This window comes from Sphaerodactylus townsendi, linkage group LG08 (genome assembly GCF_021028975.2).
Source record: "Sphaerodactylus townsendi isolate TG3544 linkage group LG08, MPM_Stown_v2.3, whole genome shotgun sequence".
In the NCBI taxonomy this organism is placed as follows: domain Eukaryota; kingdom Metazoa; phylum Chordata; class Lepidosauria; order Squamata; family Sphaerodactylidae; genus Sphaerodactylus; species Sphaerodactylus townsendi.
Window position 1 is genome coordinate 70,024,398 of NC_059432.1, and position 17,994 is coordinate 70,042,391.

Consider the following 17,994-nt stretch of genomic DNA (forward strand, 5'->3'; position numbering starts at 1 on the left):
CGAAAAGTAACCTTCCAAGGTGTAAACTGGAATCATGTGGACATTTATAAAGAACCCTAAAAAGATGAGATGAGTGAAACGCGGTGTCAGTGCTCAGTCATCACTCAAAGACTAGCTATTTTTTAAATAATAAAAAACAGAACATCAAGAAAGCATTTTTAACAGCCTCAAAACTGGGCCTTAAAAACCCAAATTACCACCAGCACAGAACCCAGGAGGGACATTGCCTGAAACAAATGTAACACGAGCTCGAGAAGGAGATGGGAAGCAAAAGTTAATTATGAAAAGTCATTCAAAGGGGCAAGAAAAAGTAACATCAAAATATATTTTAAAACCAGAAGTTCAACTTGGTACTTGTGTTAAAATGCCTCATTCCTTTCACTTCTGGAGCTTGACGGCTCCAATAGGCAGCACCAATGGTGTCCTGAACCAGGAATTTTCTTTTATCTCTTCCGGTCTATCCCAGATACGCCCCCATTATTTGTACCAACAGAGATCTTAATAGCCGCTTCACCATCCCTCAGACGTGTTCTACAATGACCAGAAGAAAAGACTGCAGTTTACAGCACTGATTTCACTTGTTTGCAACAAAGTCCATTTTTCTCCTGGTCTTAATATCCTTGCAGACCATTGTACACCTTCTGAACTGATGCCTGTCTTAGCAGTTGTTTTAGGCCTAGGGGGAAAAAAAGACTAATTACATAAAGAACAGAACACTCATCTCATCTCAACCTACAGTGTCAAAGGAAAACCAACCCTACTCATACTGTTCTGATTCTCTGCAAGAACATTCACATTCTGACTCTCAAAAGAGGTTTGAGAGAATGGGACATCGTTTAACACAAAGTGAAATGGGGAAAAGCTGCCAGTGAATAGAAAAAAACAGCTGTGCCACAAGTGCACTGACATTATCTTGGTTACTGTCTCTACACAGCAGATTGGGAATAAGCAAGGAACCTAGAAGGATCACAGATTTTGGTCCCCTGTCCAGTCAGTCTTGTTAATGATTATGAAGAAGGCCCAGGAGAGATCAAGGCACATTCCTCACAATCTTTGTAGTAGTAACTAACTGGGATGTTTTAGTTGGTCAGTGAAACAACTTCTCTAGAGACTCATAAATAAGGAGGTCTTTTCCACTGATAGGCTACAGCAAGCTAGATTTTAAAATCCCTGGCTAATTCTCAATAAAACAGCAAAAGTGCATATAATAGAAATAATTTATGGGTGCTGCTCTTATATGCTTTTGAAGATACCTGCAGGGTAGGTAAAATAACAGCAAGAGGAGAATGCAATTACTGTACAAAATGTTTGGAAGTCCACTGTAACGTACAATTTTCAGCTATGCAAAATACAAACCTTCCCTCTCTTCAGTAGTCAGTTGCTCTTTGGGAAAATCCACATCAAATGTTATTATTAGAGAGCCTTTAATGTTGTTGTTGTCAAAGTTGGGAAGACCTTCTCCTTTCTTCCACAGCTTTGCTCCAGGCTTTGTGATTTTATCTCGGGCAATGTGGACCTGAAAAAGGCAGAAGCAAAGAGGGGGTGGACTTCACAATAAAGTAAGTGTGAACAAATGTAAAAGCACCATGGAAATAGTGTGGGAGCCTAAAGTATCTACTTTGCACGCTTTGATGCCCAAAACAGGACACAAAATAGAAACAGTCTTCTCTCACCTTATGCCCATCTAAATGGGAAATATCCATCTCAAAGCCCACTAACGCCTCGACCAGCGAGATAGTCACATTTGTATATAAATCATCCCCTCTTCGTTCAAAGACTGGATGCCTGCAGCCAACAGAAAAGAGCAACACAATCAGAAGAACCACCTCTTCCTGGGCTCCCTTCTTCTTGAATAGGGTAGAAATGATGGGGGATGCAGTCACCCTCCCTTTGCCAGGGGATTCCATCCACACAGATCATGGCTAGTAGGGAGAGGAAGGTCCCCCTCCCTTTCAGATGTCCTGTGTTTCTCAAGACAATAGTGTGCGTGTGAATGATTTAAAATTATGGTATTGCTCCTTCATGAAGGACATTCATTGACACAGACAATAAGAGCCCCATCCAAAGACAAGGCGGGGGGCGGGGGGCGGCGGGACGGAATGGTTAAAAGGTCTTGAGGGAGTGTCACAGCCTTGTGTCTGCGAGTGTAGCCTCCTCAGGAGACTTGCCCTGGTGGAGGAGGCAGACTTCTCACTGTGGGGAAACCTGTAAGACTGGGCTGTGGCAGTGCTGCATGTGGGAGGGGTGGAACCATTGTTAGTTGCCTCCCTCCCAGTGTTTTGGGATGGGAGCGGTGTGCCCTGAACCTCGGACTTATGAAGGTTCTGTAAGCCCTATGAGGTGTTTTGAAGCTTTTTTTGGCTACCCACACCTCCAGAAAACCCTCTTAGAGTCCTGCTGCCTCTGGATTTGGATGGGGTTGCATGACATAATGAAATCAGTATTTTTCAGCACCTGTCAAGGAAGTAATTGCTCTGTTTCATGGGTCAACACAGGACATTTACAAGTCATCTTCCCCTGTAAACAAGACAAATAAAATCACATTGAATCCTAACTTACTTGAGAACTTTTATTCGGAAGCGCAAGTCACCTGGCTCCCCATCAACATGTGGTTCACCTAGGAAGATTGAAAAAGGGATTAGACTTGTTCACTAGAAGTCATACAGGACACCAGCACAAATTATTCAGGCATACTAAGATTTGAGAGAATCCTACAAGCTGTCTACGTAAGGAAACAATTTGCTTGCTTCAGTGTGCAAGGGTAATTAATTCCATCTGCTAGCCTGCAGGCAATATGTTCATAAAAATATGATTCACACACCCATGACCAAATAACACAAAGAAGTGGAAGGTGGGTAGAAGAGGCAGATACATCATGCTGCAAAAAGCATGTGTTCGTGTTTTAAATTTAACTAAATGAAATTTTGCATATACCATATATACTCACGTATAAGTCTACTTTTTCAGCACATTTTTTGTGCTGAAAAAGCCCCCCTTGAATTATACGCGAGTGAGGGTCCCACTTAATTCTTTTGTAGCATTCCTCCTCTCCCGTCTTCGCTCTCTCCTGCCTTCTTCTCTGCCTTCCCCCTTTCAGTCGCTTTCTCAGCCTCCTTCTCTGCTTCACTCTCCTCTGCCTTCTTCTCTGCCTCCCCCCTTTCAGCCGCCTTCTCTGCCTCCTTCTCGGCGGTGGCCGGCTCCTGGCTCTCAGTGGGTGACAGCCAGTCGACCTGGATGTGCTGGACAAGCTGTGGGATGGAGAGGTCGGTGGCAGAGACCTTGGGACTGGTGAGATGGGGGTCAGTGGCAGAGATCCCAAATAGTTCCGACTGTATCTATTTTTATTTTTGAAATTTACTGGTAGATGCTGAATTTCCCACCCTAGACTTATACTTGAGTCAATAAGTTTTCCCAGTTTTTTTGTGGTACAATTGACTTATATTTGGATCAACTTATACACAAGTATATACAGTATCTACTTTTACTGGACCAATAGAACGGTTTACTTGTATTTTGGAATCTTTGGCAAAAGAATTACAGAGCCTCATGGGAAGGACACAGAGTCAAGGGGAAATGAGAGAAGGAAAGGTGAAAGGCAAATTTCCAATTCCAGCATTACAGGAAGTCTTGCCTATATGCTACCTGTACATTGTTGCAGTTTTTCTACAACCCCAAGGACCAGAGGTTTGTATTTGGAAACAAAAAGTGTCTATAAAAAAAAATAAAACCTGAGTTTCTCAGGAACTTATTCTGTGTCACAGCATTAAAATAACAAACAAGACATTTTAAAGCCTCCAACAATGACTACTGGAGCCATGTCCTCTTTTAATACCTAACCTAGGTACCAGGAAATTTGAGAAAAACCTTTACTGCCCCTGGTCAAACCAGTACTAGTGAAGGTTTTGTTTTTTTAAAAAAACAGAAATGAACATTATACCTTCCCCAATAAAGGGATATTCCATGCCGTCCCTCACACCGGGCTCTATCTCCACCTCTAGGGTCCGCTCTTCATTCACCAGCCTGAGAAACAAAAGAGGCAGTAAGCACAGGAAAGCATACTTCTACCAAACAGAATTCACTATTCAGTGGGGCGCTTTTTGGGGTGGGGGTGGGGGCTTTCTTTCCCCACTAGTGTAGAATAATGCTGCTGAGTCTGGTAGAGGAATAATATAAAAGTAGGGTCATTAGGATCCCATCAGCTCTCTAGCATGGCCAATTGGCCATGCTGGTAGGGGCTGATGGGAATTGTAGTTCCTGAACATCTGGAGAGCCGCAGGTTCCCTACCCCTGATCTAGGCATTTCCTGATGACTCGAGAAATCACTTACAAGAATGCTACAGGGTGCAACTGCAAGTCTCATTTCACATAACTGTTTCTGCTTGTTAGCTGCAACTGGCTACAAAAGGTACCCACTTCCCAATTTTGTTTTAAATGCAGAAATAAACTCCTAGCAGAAGCACTGTCTGATTTCCACTGTACCGTTTCACAACTTGGAATTGACAGCCACAGCAGATGGTCACCCGGAACTTCAGTTCTGAAAGAAGGCTTGTGAAGAAGCTCACATCTGCTGATTTGGTTCACTACCCAAGGGACCAGCTGCAATACTAGCATTTTTTATATCTCTCCTTTATAACTGGCGGGAGTGACTGCCATGATCTTAAGACTAACAGACAGTTTCAACAAAAGTACTGGACATACTAGATAATGATTTGTTGACACACACACAACACAGGAAGTGTATGCATGACAACCTACAGTACATCTTATATTTTACATTAGACTCTGCCTTACCAACTTTCCTTAGAGCTATGAAGAAACTGTAAGCCTTTTCTGAGGAAATGAGGAAATGTTCTGAGGCACCAAACAAGAAACTTTTACAATAGGGGGAAATCTGCCTGTTTCCTGCAGGCCTTCTGCTTTGAAATCCAGTAAGTGAAAAGTGGATCTCACAACTCACTTCCCGATCTATAAGCTTTGGGAAGCTACCACAAAGAACTGCCAGCAGAGCCGGGTAGACTCAGTAAGCTGGGAGATTCACTTCTCTCCCAACACACACAATGTATCCTTCCAGGGTGCCTTCCCTACCTAACCCCAAGCATCATCAGTCTAGCATGGTTGCCTACAGCACCAGGTCTTTTGCTCTGGAGGGAGAAGAGCAGAAATGGGTCAGGGACTATTGGCATATTTAGGGAGAGTGGGTTATTTGCTGTTTTTTGTCAGTGTTTTTGAAATTTCCGGATTTGTAATGTGGTATAACTGCTTTGCTTCAATCTCCTCTTCTTGGTTCCTTTGAGGGAAGTGCTGGAGTTCAAGCACTTTTTTTTTAGCTCTCTGATTTCAGATAGGGTAGCAAGTATTGGTGCCATTGTCTCCATCTCTCCTGCACCCTAAATGTTTTAATCTAGATATATACGCTAAAGCCTGCCACACTTGAGACAATCACAGGAAACCCATTCCTACTGGCAAAGAAGGAAAAAAACCCTCACAGGAAACCCATAAGCTATACTAGCCACACCCCACGCCTGCAGCCATACAAGCAAGAAGAACTCAAGTCTTGGCTCTGTGCACTTCTCGCCTGGCATTCCCACCACTGTCTCCAGACTAGCCTGCCCAGGCATTTTACCAAGATCCTCAGCCTGCACAGGGGGAAACCTCCCACCGGGAAAGCAGCAAATCAGGGAAGATACTGTGCAGGTTGAACCAAGATAAGGTGTGTATGTGTGGTGGTGGTGGTGGGGAGTAGGAAGTGGGTATCACAGACAACTGTGAGGTGGTGGGCCACACCACACCTGCAGGCAGTAGAGCAATGATGCCTGCTCTGCCCCTTGTTCTGCCCTTGGCTTCAAGCCACGTCCCATGCCCATGCCCTTCATCCAGTGCAAGCGTTGTTTGCATGACGAGAAAGCCCTTGCTGCCCTTCGAATTCCTGCCACCCGTATTTGTATTCTGGGTCTAGAGGGCTGGCTGGCAGAGTGTTCCTCTCCCTCATCACCATTTGTCCACCGTTGAGCCAGCCATTGACAGCCCTTATTACTCCTGCAAACCTCAACCCCTTAGTTACTTAGAAGACTTAATTAGAAAATATTGGACATTTATATGTCCATCATTTTCTCCATTTATTTCACAAGTAAGCAAACCAAAAAAGATACCAATAGGCTGTTCAGTTCCAAAATCAGGTAATTCTGTGTGCAGGGTCCTATATTAATTTTAGTCTCTCACTGTCATAATGGTTCTTTTACTTAGTTGCTAAAGTATTTATCTAATAGACCGTTTCTTTTCTGCCTGAGGCTTTCATGCCTCCTATTTTGCCATATATCAGGGCATGCTTTGATTGAAAAGGCAATTGCCTGGGGACAGAACCAGTGCTCTGAGAGCTCTCCAGCATAGCCCTGGAACCAGACAGGTGGCAGCCAGTTAAAGCAATCCAGAGCTGAAGGGAAGGCATGCATGTGTGGGGAGAGAGGGATCCTCAGGAAGCCACGTTCCACCTGCAGCAATCTCCACATGTCCCTGTCTCTTTCTGTGATATTGATCTACACTGGAATACCACTGTGCTGCACAGTACTATAATGTCAATAATTTCCCCGGTAAAATGTAAGGCAATCACAGGAAACCCAAATGCCCCCCAGAATAAGCCTAGGGGTTTTTAACAGCAGGACCCCTGTGGGATAAGCAACAGACATGGAATAAAAAAGCAGGTGATTGTAGGAGTATGGATCTGGATTTACATTTATATTTGGTATTAAAAGCCTACAATTTCTTACCGTAGATGCCTCATGTTTGACCTAAAACCTGGGATTTGGGGTTTGCCTGTCAGAAAGGCATACAGGATACTGACTTAGGGAGCTTTGATTACGTGTACAAGATTTATTGCCTATTATAATCAAGGTTTTCTTTAGCCAAGGATAATGTTTAAGGAGACATTATTCTATTTGTTTCAGTTGTGAGGAATCCAAAAGGCTTATGTAATTGTGCTATTCAAAAGTACATTTGGGGCAAGACAACATGAAATATAACTATTGCCCTAAAATTAGTCGTTGATCTAGTTGAGAAGTTTTGATTCTTCAGGCACCTCTTCTCAATTCTCTTTCTATGAAGATGCTGGTCAGAAGGTGAATCATTCGGCTAAGTTATATCTCAAACACTTCTACAGTCCATAGTGGACTGTATTAAAAAAACCATAACAAACCTGTAAAACAAGCTTTACTGTCCCTCCCTCCTTTCCTTTTATGTATACCAGAGATTAATGAACCCCAATATTGCTAAAAGCAGTTTGTTTTGATAGCTAAATCAGACAAAACAAACTGGTTTATTTGCTAGCCTGCAAACCAGGACTGTAAGCCATTGTTTAATTCTTATTTAGAATCCTGCTGCGTTAACTAGAGAACAAATCATCCAGCTGAGACATTAAGACCAAGGCTACAGTAAGTGCGGAATAACTCTTGCTAGTTAATAGGGTCAAAATGGATGTGATCTCCTTCATCAACTACTAAGGTTCCAGAGCAACAAAAGGCTGCACTGACAGGGAAATCATTCACATTCCAATTGAGAAGGTAACCCAGAGGGATTTCCCATTGACAACTTAAATTCACAAAGCAAAGCAGTAATGTTCACCACCATGTAGCTTACATTGGAGATGTAACCACTTCTCCTGCTACTTTTGGCAGTCATGCATTATTATAAATGATGAACATAACCAAGAAAACATCAGACTCACTTAACATTGGGACACTCATCACAGACGACTTCTTGGGTCATCTGGAAACGCCCTGGGCCTAGCTTAAAGCGTGTTGTCCCTATCTCTTTGCCGGTAAGTAAATTGCATTTCTTTGCCGGTAAGCTTGTCTTGGCAAACAGGTTTGTTCTCGAAAGTAACCTGAAACCGCATACAGAATCTCTGAAAATTTATACTATGTAGAGCGTTCTAGCCCTAAATAATGCTTCTTAGTCCCTTTGTAAATTTGATATGCTCTACACAGAGGTCATATAAACCAAAACAGCAACACTCTTGACCTGCTCCCTCAGACACTTGAATTAATCAATCAAGAAGGATATTGACAAGTCCTCTGTTCAAACAACAGCACATCATTGTCACCACTCCTCACAACTGTTACATTTTTTAAATATGCCATTTTTAAAAAACCCTGGCATCATTAATTCCTCAAAAAAAAATCAGTAAGTGATCCCTTCATAGCAGGATGGTGTACACTCATTACTTCCACAAAGTTTCCTGAATACACTTCTTCCAGTGTAACTTCTAGATCCACAATGATGTCACTTCCTCTTGGAATGTTTCTGTCTTGCTGGCGAGGACTGCCTCCAAACATGAAGCCAAAGTCCCCAAAGAAGCTACAAAAGAAGCCACCATTACTTCAGAAAGAAAAGGGAGCTGGACATCAAGAGATTACTTTTGGCTCAAGTGGCAGGACAACATTCAAGACAGCTTTAGTTCTGTCAGCTGTGAAAGTAGGATCAACCAAACTCACACTCCTTTCCTGAGAGATGTCCCCATCCAATGTTTACAGAGACATTAATTTGTGATACAACCGTAATGAAAACAGGAACAGAACCTGCCTGAAAGGGCAAACCCCGAAATGGGGAAAATTTGCAAAGACAGCAGTCAGCATGAGGTTTCAAGAATGGAAGAACAATGGGTTACAGACAGAAATAAGCAAAAACAACTTCAGAAGGTTTCAGATGCACCACCTTATGCTAGAGGGAAGTTACACAACATGAACCAGCAAATTGTGTCTGATTTTCACTAGGGTGGTTGGCTTGCTTTAACAGAGGGAACCAGAACTTCACGTTTTAAGTCCAACTTCCCATTCTCAATGAGGAGAAAACAGGAGGAAAGGAAGCTCAAAAACTGTTCCTAATCCCAGAATGGGTTTGAGTTGTTGCAACATGCTCCAGCAGGAAGAATATGGTGCAAGACAGCATCTGTGAAAACACCTTATGTATGTATGTTAAATATTTGGCTAACCCTCCCACTTTTCTGGCAGGAGGCACCCTGCATACAGGGTTGCCCTATTTTTCATAGCTGTTCCAGACAAATCATCTTTGAAATTGTGCTGAACACGAACAGTTTCCTCAGATTCCATGCAGCCAAAGCAACCAATTCCCTGGGGGTAGGAAAGGATTGAACAGCACTATTTAACCTGAGTTACACAGAGATCTTGCTATCAGTGAGTACTGCGCTGGCAGTTCTTTTTAAACAAAACAAACATGTGAGAAAGGGGAGTAAAATCTTGTTCCCTGATGCCTCCCTAAATTTCTACCCACTCTGTTTGCACTGGCGCTAGCATTGCTCTCATAGCCTGGCTCATTTCTGACAAAGATGGGCTGGGAGAAAAAAAGGGGCCAGCAGTGCGGGGACAGGGGAGTTTCAATCACTCCATCTGCATACTCTGTTTTCATTTTAAAAAAATAGAGCCATCTCACCCACTTTAGATGTGAACGAGTGGATTCATATTAAAACGCTCATGTAGATCTTGCCAACTCAAGTATATCTTGTCAACTTTCATGGATTACTAAATTTCTAACTCTGCCCCTTGTTGCGCAAAGCTGAGCATTGCAAAAGGATTTTTTTCCTAGTTGGCTAAGGTCAAGCTTCCAGACGGCTGGTTTCCGCTCGCCACCCGACTGACGCTTTGGGACTCCGCCCTCCGCCGATCGTGATACCGTGGGCGCCTCGGTTAACCTGGGCAGATGTCCTCCCGCTGGCCTCCGGCGCTGTCAGCCGAGGCTTGGGGACACGCCTCTGGTTCTGGGCGCGCACCTGCTCCAGCGGGCGCAGGGTGATGGCGGTCCCCAGGCCTCGGCAACGCACCGGAGGCCCGGGACAAGGTAAGTGCTGGTGGAGGCGCCGCGTGAAGCCGCCGCCGCTCGCCGGGCAGCGGCTTCCACGGGCTGCTGCTTTCCCCAAAGAGCTTCCCAGCGCCAGCTGGGGAAAACGCTGGGGCCTTCAGTGGTCGGGCGGTCGTATGGCGCGTAAAGGACGGCGGCGTGGGCCAGCTGCTGCGCGCTCGCATCGGCGCCGGCGCTCCGGAGATGCATGCTTTGCCGTCTCCAGGTCGCCATTTAATGCCCGTGCGGAAACAGCCTAAGACAATCCTTTGGGTAATGCGACTAACCCCTCAATCTCATTCCCGTTATATTGCCAACTCCTGTGCTACCAGCGTTGGCACAGTGGGACTTACTTTGGCAGCAGCGAAGTGCAGCACAGGAACCCGAAAGGCGCATCAACATCAAGGGGAGTGCCTCCAACTCCTGGAGGGCCGAGTTGACTCCCAAAAGACTTTCGGCCTGGGAATGCCCCCTTCAGTGGCACAGACTTACACCACCAAAAAGTGTGGCGAAAGTCTTGTGTGTCTGTCTAAGTGAAATCTTCCTTCCCTGAGGGAGGAAGTTAGAGTTTTCAAAGAAGGTTGCAACTCCCAGTGCCCACACTAAGCATTGATTGCTCGCCCCAAATCTTTGGATCTTCGGGCTGTAATTGTGGCTTCGGATAAGGCTTTGTTCCAATTCATGCAAAACAACAAATTGGAGAAATAGGATGGTCTTACTGTGAAAAAATATCTCCATGGGAACCCAAGGACCTCTTCTTTAAACCTTCTCCATCCATATGCATCGAGTACTGAAGCTTTCTCGCTTCCTCAACTCAGGACAGCACCTGGAATGAGTAGGCCATTATACATAGCTATGTATTTTACACAAAACTTTAATAAAGATAAATTCCTATATAGTTCTCAACAACTAGTCTGGCATGTCTTTGTTCGTTCATCATCTGTTCCTAAATTCTTACATAATAAATGAGTTTAACTTTATTTACTGTTTTTTCCTCATTCTTTTAATGTTGCTCGAGGGATTTGTTTTCACTGTATATAAATTGCTGGCACAGTACATGTTTTTATTCAGATATGAAGAAGAAAACAAATCAATCACTTAGATGGAGAATACATACATAACATTGTGACTACCCCAATATTAAACATGCACACATTGACATGAGTTTGGATTTGCATATCCAGAATACAATGTGATAATCATTCCTCAATGCAGTGGAAAAAAGGAAGAATGGCATCATACAAAGAACTTGCTTTTAGGTTCCTAGGAGCTATCAGCAAGTGCAAGAGCCAAACAACAATCTAAACGTTGTTTTTTAAAATTGTATAACATTCTTTATAGCAAATTCTTAAAAATGGCAAATTCTTAAAAGTTGTTGATTATTGAAACAGCAACTTTTGGGACAACATTCAATAATAATTTCTTTACAAACTTACCAGCCAATTTGTTTTCCCCATTCTTTTAAAAAATGTTGATTTAGTGATAAAAACTGTTGACAAAACCCTTCCAAAGCAACATATTAAAGAAGGATCCAGATTTAAATGAAGCAATTCACATTTTAGCAGTAGTTACCACTAACTCAAAACAAATATATTTACTGCATGTATTAAATAATCATACAAGATAATTTTAGGATTTGAAAAATAGAATTAATGCTATATTTCTGATTGTATCTAATTTTTTTTAGTCTAGGATGAAGCCCAAACACATGCCAACAATTCCCTGGTGCATTACCATGAATTGTCCTAGCTCAGAGGGAACCAAATACCAATGACACTGAATTTTTAAATTACTTGCTCTTCAATCAGCAGATATTAACATACACAATTCCAGATGAGACACAATTCCAAAGTTCCCTAAGAACTGTAACCCAATTTTTCTCCCATTCTTTCACAATTTTTTCCAAAGTTTTAGACACATTTTTAACAAAAGCATACATTCTATTTATTATTTCCTTTGAAATACTGGTTTCCAAGGCTTCTTCAAATGAGAATTCATTCTATATAGACTTATGCCTTATAATAAGGAAGACAACATTCCCAAGCTGTTATTGTTAAGGGGAAAGTAGCATGGTACTGTGCCCCCCCCCCCCCAATTTGGGCCATCAATAGATCATAAATTAATACCAAATCATTTCCCAATGTCAATAACCCAAAATATTTCTAGAAATTTAAATGCACATGACTAACCTAGTAAGTAATCTTTATTTACCATCAATGACTAACCTAACCATAAACACAACTCACAATTATATAAAAGTAAAAATATTGGTGGTAACCATGGACCCAATACAAGTTGTTAGCAGTATTCAGAAATGGAACATAGAAAATTGTACATATTTTTCCTGCTTTTCTCATGAAACTACAAACAGCTGCCTGTTGCACATCCAAAAACTTTTCTCAATTTGTCCAGTTCCACAGAAGCAAATTTAATAGCTTGATAATACTTCCTAATATTGGGAATATCTGTCCCCTCTGAATTGAATTTGCACACATCTAGAGAGCAGGCGTGGTTTAGTGGTTAAGAGCAAGTGTATTATAATCTGGAGAACCAGGTTTGATTCCCCACTCCTCCACCTGAGTGGCAGAGGCTTATCTGGTGAATCAGATGTGCTTCCACACTCCTACATTCCTGCTGGGTGACCTTGGGCTAGTCATAGTTCTTTGGAACTCTCTCAGCCCCACCAACCTCACAAGGCGTCTGTTGCGCGGAGAGGAAGGGAAAAGAACTTGTAAGCCACCTTGAGTCTCCTTACAGGAGAGAAAGGTGGGATATAAATCCAAACTCTTCTTCTAGAATAGAACTGTGGTTAAAATGCCAGACCAAGATTGAGAAATCCAGGCTCAAAGCTCCACTCTGCCATGGAACTTCACTCGATGACCTTGACCAGTCACACTGTCTAAGCCTATCTTACCTCACGTTGTGAAGATAAAACAGAAGAGGGAAGAACCATGTAAGCTGCTATGGGAGAAAATCATGACATAAATAGCTAAATAAATATCATTTTAGTATTCACTCTGAGGTTTATTATGTCTAATTAAATTCAATATAGATTTTTGCCGTAAGTTAAGCACTGAACTACTAACATCTGATGAAATATTAATGAATAAGAAAATTAGCCTAGGAAGGGCATTCGTTTTTATAGCTGAAATGCTCCCTTCTCACCATAATTTCAAAACTACTCATTTGCTTAGATTTTTTTCTGCTTCCTTAAATAGTTTTTTTGTTGCTGTACCAACTTTAACTCTAGAACTTAAACTCCTCAAATCTTACTGAGGAAAAATTCCTTATGACGCCATTAAATAGAGAATGCTTTTTCCTCTTTTTCATATTTAAGCTGATCCACTCCAACTTAATAAAACATTTTATATTCAGTGATGTTTGAAAATTAATCTAACAATGCTTATCATTTCTCAAAAGGACTGATCTGGATTGGATAAGATCAGAGACATATCATTTGCATAAGTCTGTTTTAAAAACAAAACCTCCAAGTAAAATCCAGATAGGTTACTCTTGCCCCTTATCACAATAACCAAAGGTTCCAGAAATAGATCACACAGCAACCTTATCAATAAACTGCAACCTTTCTAAATAGATTTTGTTTGCACATAATAATGGAAGACAGAACAATATGCAATAACTATTTGTCTGTTTACTATACTTCAGACCATCCAGACATCCCTTTCAAAGAGGAATTTTCAGGGGAAGTGTTTCCCAACAGTTTTTGTAACAAAATATTCATGACTCTCCAGCATTGTTCAAATAATGCTAAATCTGTCACGCTATACCACAGCAAAGACAGCAATTCTAAATCAACATTCAGAGCTTGGACAGCCTTTTTGCTTCTTTACTGACCTCATAGGCAGCCCCAAGATCCTGAAACTTTTCCTGTGCACGTGGATCATCAGGGTTACGATCTGGATGCAGGTGCAGAGCTAATTTTCTGTATGCCTTCTTAATATCTTTAACAGATGCACTGCGAGACACTCCCAAGATTTTGTAGAAATCCCTCCTAAAAATAATAATAATGCACTGAACCCTTTAACAACATTCAGACTACATATAGGAAGAGGGTATGAAAATATGGTGCCCTTGTATTACTGCTACCAAACCATAACAAATACAACACAGAGACTGGAAGCATTTCATCTAGGGGATGGTATGCATGGTATCTCTATGGCAGCATCAAACTCAATAAGCAGGGCCCATAAACTTAAGTATTATGTTAACACTATACAGCAAAGTCATATGCACAACCAATCACACTAAACATGCAGTGAATAGCAGGTGTTACTATATGCATACCAACCACAATAACCCGGTGAGTAAAACTGACCAATCAGAACTGGGAAAATGCATTTATTTCTCACAATCCTAAGAACAATCACACAACCACCTTTCTCCCAACATTGTACAGAAGGGCAATCAAAACTTTCTATATAATAAACACAGTTGGTTACTGTTTATCTTCCCGGCCACATCTCAGAGGGAACAAGCTTGTTTTCTGCTGCCTCAGAGACTAGGACACGGAGTAATGGATTCAAGGTGCAGGAAAACAGATTCCACCTAAACATTAGGAAGAACTTTCTGACTGTCAGGGCTGTTCGACAGTGGAATGCACTACCTAGGAGAGTGGTGGAGTCTCCATCTTTGGAGATTTTTAAACAGAGGCTGGATAATCATATGTCAGGAGTGCTTTGATTGTGTGTTCCTGCATGACAGGGGGTTGGACTTGTTGACCCTTGGGGTCTCTTCCAGCTTTATGATTGTATGATTCAGTTGTGCTTGATGAATGACTGACTGTGTGTGTTTGTGTGTACACACATGGCGTAGGAAATAAGTTGCCACAGATAACAACCAGAATGTGAAGCTTTTCTAACATACACATACACCTACTCTGAACCATGACATGGCATTTAGCATTTACAGAAATTCTACCATTTACTACAAATGCAGGAGGGCTGAATCTCATCACTGTAAGAGAACAAAATTTAATACCCTAGAGTAGACCTTCCTCTAAGGAACATGAGACAGCATACTTGCTTCTCTCTTCCTCCATTTTATCTTCACAACAGTCCGGTACGGTAAGTTAGGCTGAAAGAAGATGGCAAGCCCAAGGTGACCCAGCAAGCTTTATAGCAGAGGGAAAATTTGAACCTAGGTTTTCCAACTCTGGTTTTGTGGGCAAAACCCTGGGGAGGAGTCGGTTTCAGAAGGAGAGGGATCTCCGTAGGCTACAAAGCCATAGAGACCACCCTCAAAACCAACCATTATCTACAGGGGAATTTACGTCTCTCAGCTGAAGATCAGTGGTAATTCCAGGGGATCCCTGGAGGTTGGCAACCCTATATGAATGAGGCTGCCCGTAATTAACTGCCCGGATCACCACTTGGGAGAAAAACAGTGCCAACGACTATTATGGTCCCAGAAACTGAAAAGGGAGGAGTGGAGAAGCAGTAGAGCTTTGGTCACGCCTGGGGGACCCATCTCTGACCAACAAACAGCACAAACTAGCCAGGGGAGAACTGAAACTCACACTTACCCAGCAATGGCGGCCCCAAGCATGCACAGCAGCAATAGGAGACCACCAAGGAAGCGAGGGGACATGGCGGGGGAATCTTCCAGCAGCTTCCGCGCCCCCACGGTACTTACCCCCCCCCGGTAACCATAGACAGAAGAGCGAAAGCGAGACAGGACCCGGTGAACAAAACTGACCAATCCGAACACGGCACCGCAGGCACCCTTTCCCCGAACCGGCCAATCATAAGCACACACTTCACCCGCTACCGGCTAGGCGTGACCAATAAAATTATAAGACGTCAACAAATTGGGACGCGGAAAAGAGCGTTCATTTTTTAAAAAAAAACTCTTACCCAATCATAGGACGGAACGCTATAAAGTCGTGACAGGCACACAGACACCCTTTATTAGGAGGTTCCCATTTGAAAGGTTTGTGGTTGAAACTTCTAGTAAGCTGTCTGGTTGAATTTGGGGTTGAATTTGGGGCTGTCTGGTTGAATTTGGGGCTGTCTGGTTGAATGGTTATCAAACTCGTCACTCGTTTAGTTCTTTGCCATTGGAGCATCAGAACTAAACGCGTGGGATTTTCACTTTTCCTTCGCTGTAAAAATCTCTCTCCCTGGGCTGCTCACAAGTTCCAGCAGAATCAGCAGTGTTTATGGCTCCATTGAATCTGACCGCCTTTGTCGTGCTTTAGTTAGAATAATCTCATGGAACAGTCGGAGTCCCGTGCAAAGATGATTGGCAAATATGCACATCTTATTATGTAAAGACGGACTGGAAGACACGCACATTAGCTAAGATACAATGCTTGCATTTTAGTAATTGTGACAAAAGCAACAATTCTTTTATGACAGTAGTCCATTATTGATTGAAGCTGCAATCCTTAGTGCACTGGTATGGAAGGCACTGATATGGAAGTAAGGTCCATCGAACTCATTAGTGTACCCTGTTTCCCCAAATATAAGACATCCCCTGAAAATAAGATGTGGAGGTTTTACTGAAGTGTGAAATATAAGGTATCCCCCGAAAGTAAGATGTAGCAAAGTTTTTGTTTGGAAGCATGCCCGACGAACAGAACACAGAAAAATAAGACATCCCCTGAAAATAAGACATAGTGCATCTTTGGGAGCAAAAATTAATATAAGACACTGTCTTATTTTCGGGGAAACACGGTATATGTCTGAATGAATAATAACCTGACAGGATGCTGAATCCATTCAAATTAATGATCTATTTCAGCAGCATTTGTCAACGGTATACAGGAGCAGAAACCTTTCTGGTGCTAATCTATGGTTCTGTGGAGAAAGTGAGAGGTTATGGTATACTTGAGCATAAATAGATAGATTTGTGGTTTGGCTGTGGCGTGAATTCAGATATGCACAGTAGTCTGCCATGTACTGTGCAACTGCTTATAAAAGGGGGCAAAAAGGCTACATAAAAGATCATAACAGGGAGACTGCTAAATGAGACCAGTGGCAAAACTGTTTCGAACAAAAGATCCTAGCAGCCAAGTGCCTCCATATATGAATGTTCCCCTTACTAACCAGGGCTAATAGCCACTGATAATCATATCCTCCAGACTTTCACAAATTTTCTTTGGCTGTGCAAGTCAACCTGGAAATTTAAGAGCTAGACCCATTTTCCAGCCTTCAAATACATGTAAAAAGCCACTTTTTCTAACTATTGCTACCACAAAATACTAACATTTTTCCATTTTTTGAAATTATAACATGACACAAATCTCGAAGTACATTATTAAATGTAGGAGTAACTCTGATGGTTCTCAATACAAAAAAAGCCAGCATGTAACTCTAATTCCAATGTCTCACACTTTAGTTATTGATTTTTAAAAGCTTGCATTTAATTGACTATTGGATCCAGTATAGAAACAACTGGTTAAAAATGAGGGGTAAGTGAAGACAACCATTCCACTAGAATTACCTTTGCTGCAAATAAAACTATGCTTTGTATGAGGTATTTTTGCTGGAAATGCAAAATAATTACTTATTATTATTTGACCTCAACCTTATCTTTCCCCAACCAAGGGCATCTTGAGGCAGCTAACAACCAATAAATTACTATTTAAATAGATATGCTGAATACATTAAATCAAATCTTAAAATAATTTCCAATGGTAACATTAAAAAATTCCAAGTTGCATTCCTGCTAGTAACTGGAGATCAGCAAAAGAGGAGTGAAAAAGGTACAGGAAATGGATGGAATACAGGGCAGGGCAGGGCAGATAGCTAGAGTGGAACGATCATCACCCATAGGCCTAGTGGATAGCATTGTCTTGCAGGTCCTGCAGAACAGAGTCAGATCCTGCAGGGTCTGAATCTCATGTGACAGAGAGTTCCATCAGGCTGGAGCCAGAACAGAAAAGACTATGGCCCTGTTCAAGGACAGCTGGATAGTTTTGGGGCTGGGGATTACCAGTAAATTGGTATCGAAAGAGGACAGTGCTCTCTGGGAGGTATAGCGGGAAAGAAGTCTTATAGATATGATGGCCCCATTCTATTTAAGGATTGAAAGGTCAGCACCAAAACCTTGACTCTGATCCAGAGTGCAGTTGGCAGAGCACTGGTTGACTATGCACTTATCAAGGGGTCCTTGTAATGACCCACA

At 42.2% G+C, this 17,994-nt stretch overlaps 1 protein-coding gene across 1 annotated transcript; it reads right to left on the reverse strand.

Moving 5' to 3' along the window:
* Positions 1-84: 84 nt before the first annotated feature.
* On the reverse strand, positions 85-15,552 carry DNAJB11 (DnaJ heat shock protein family (Hsp40) member B11). The gene is given in 11 exon segments (XM_048506846.1): positions 85-676; positions 1,357-1,516; positions 1,674-1,785; positions 2,560-2,617; positions 3,938-4,020; positions 7,718-7,851; positions 7,853-7,864; positions 8,208-8,349; positions 10,566-10,672; positions 13,702-13,858; positions 15,389-15,552. Coding segments are annotated over 11 exon segments (1,095 nt in total). The 5' UTR covers positions 15,454-15,552; the 3' UTR covers positions 85-611.
* Between the last annotated feature and the right edge of the window lie 2,442 nt (positions 15,553-17,994).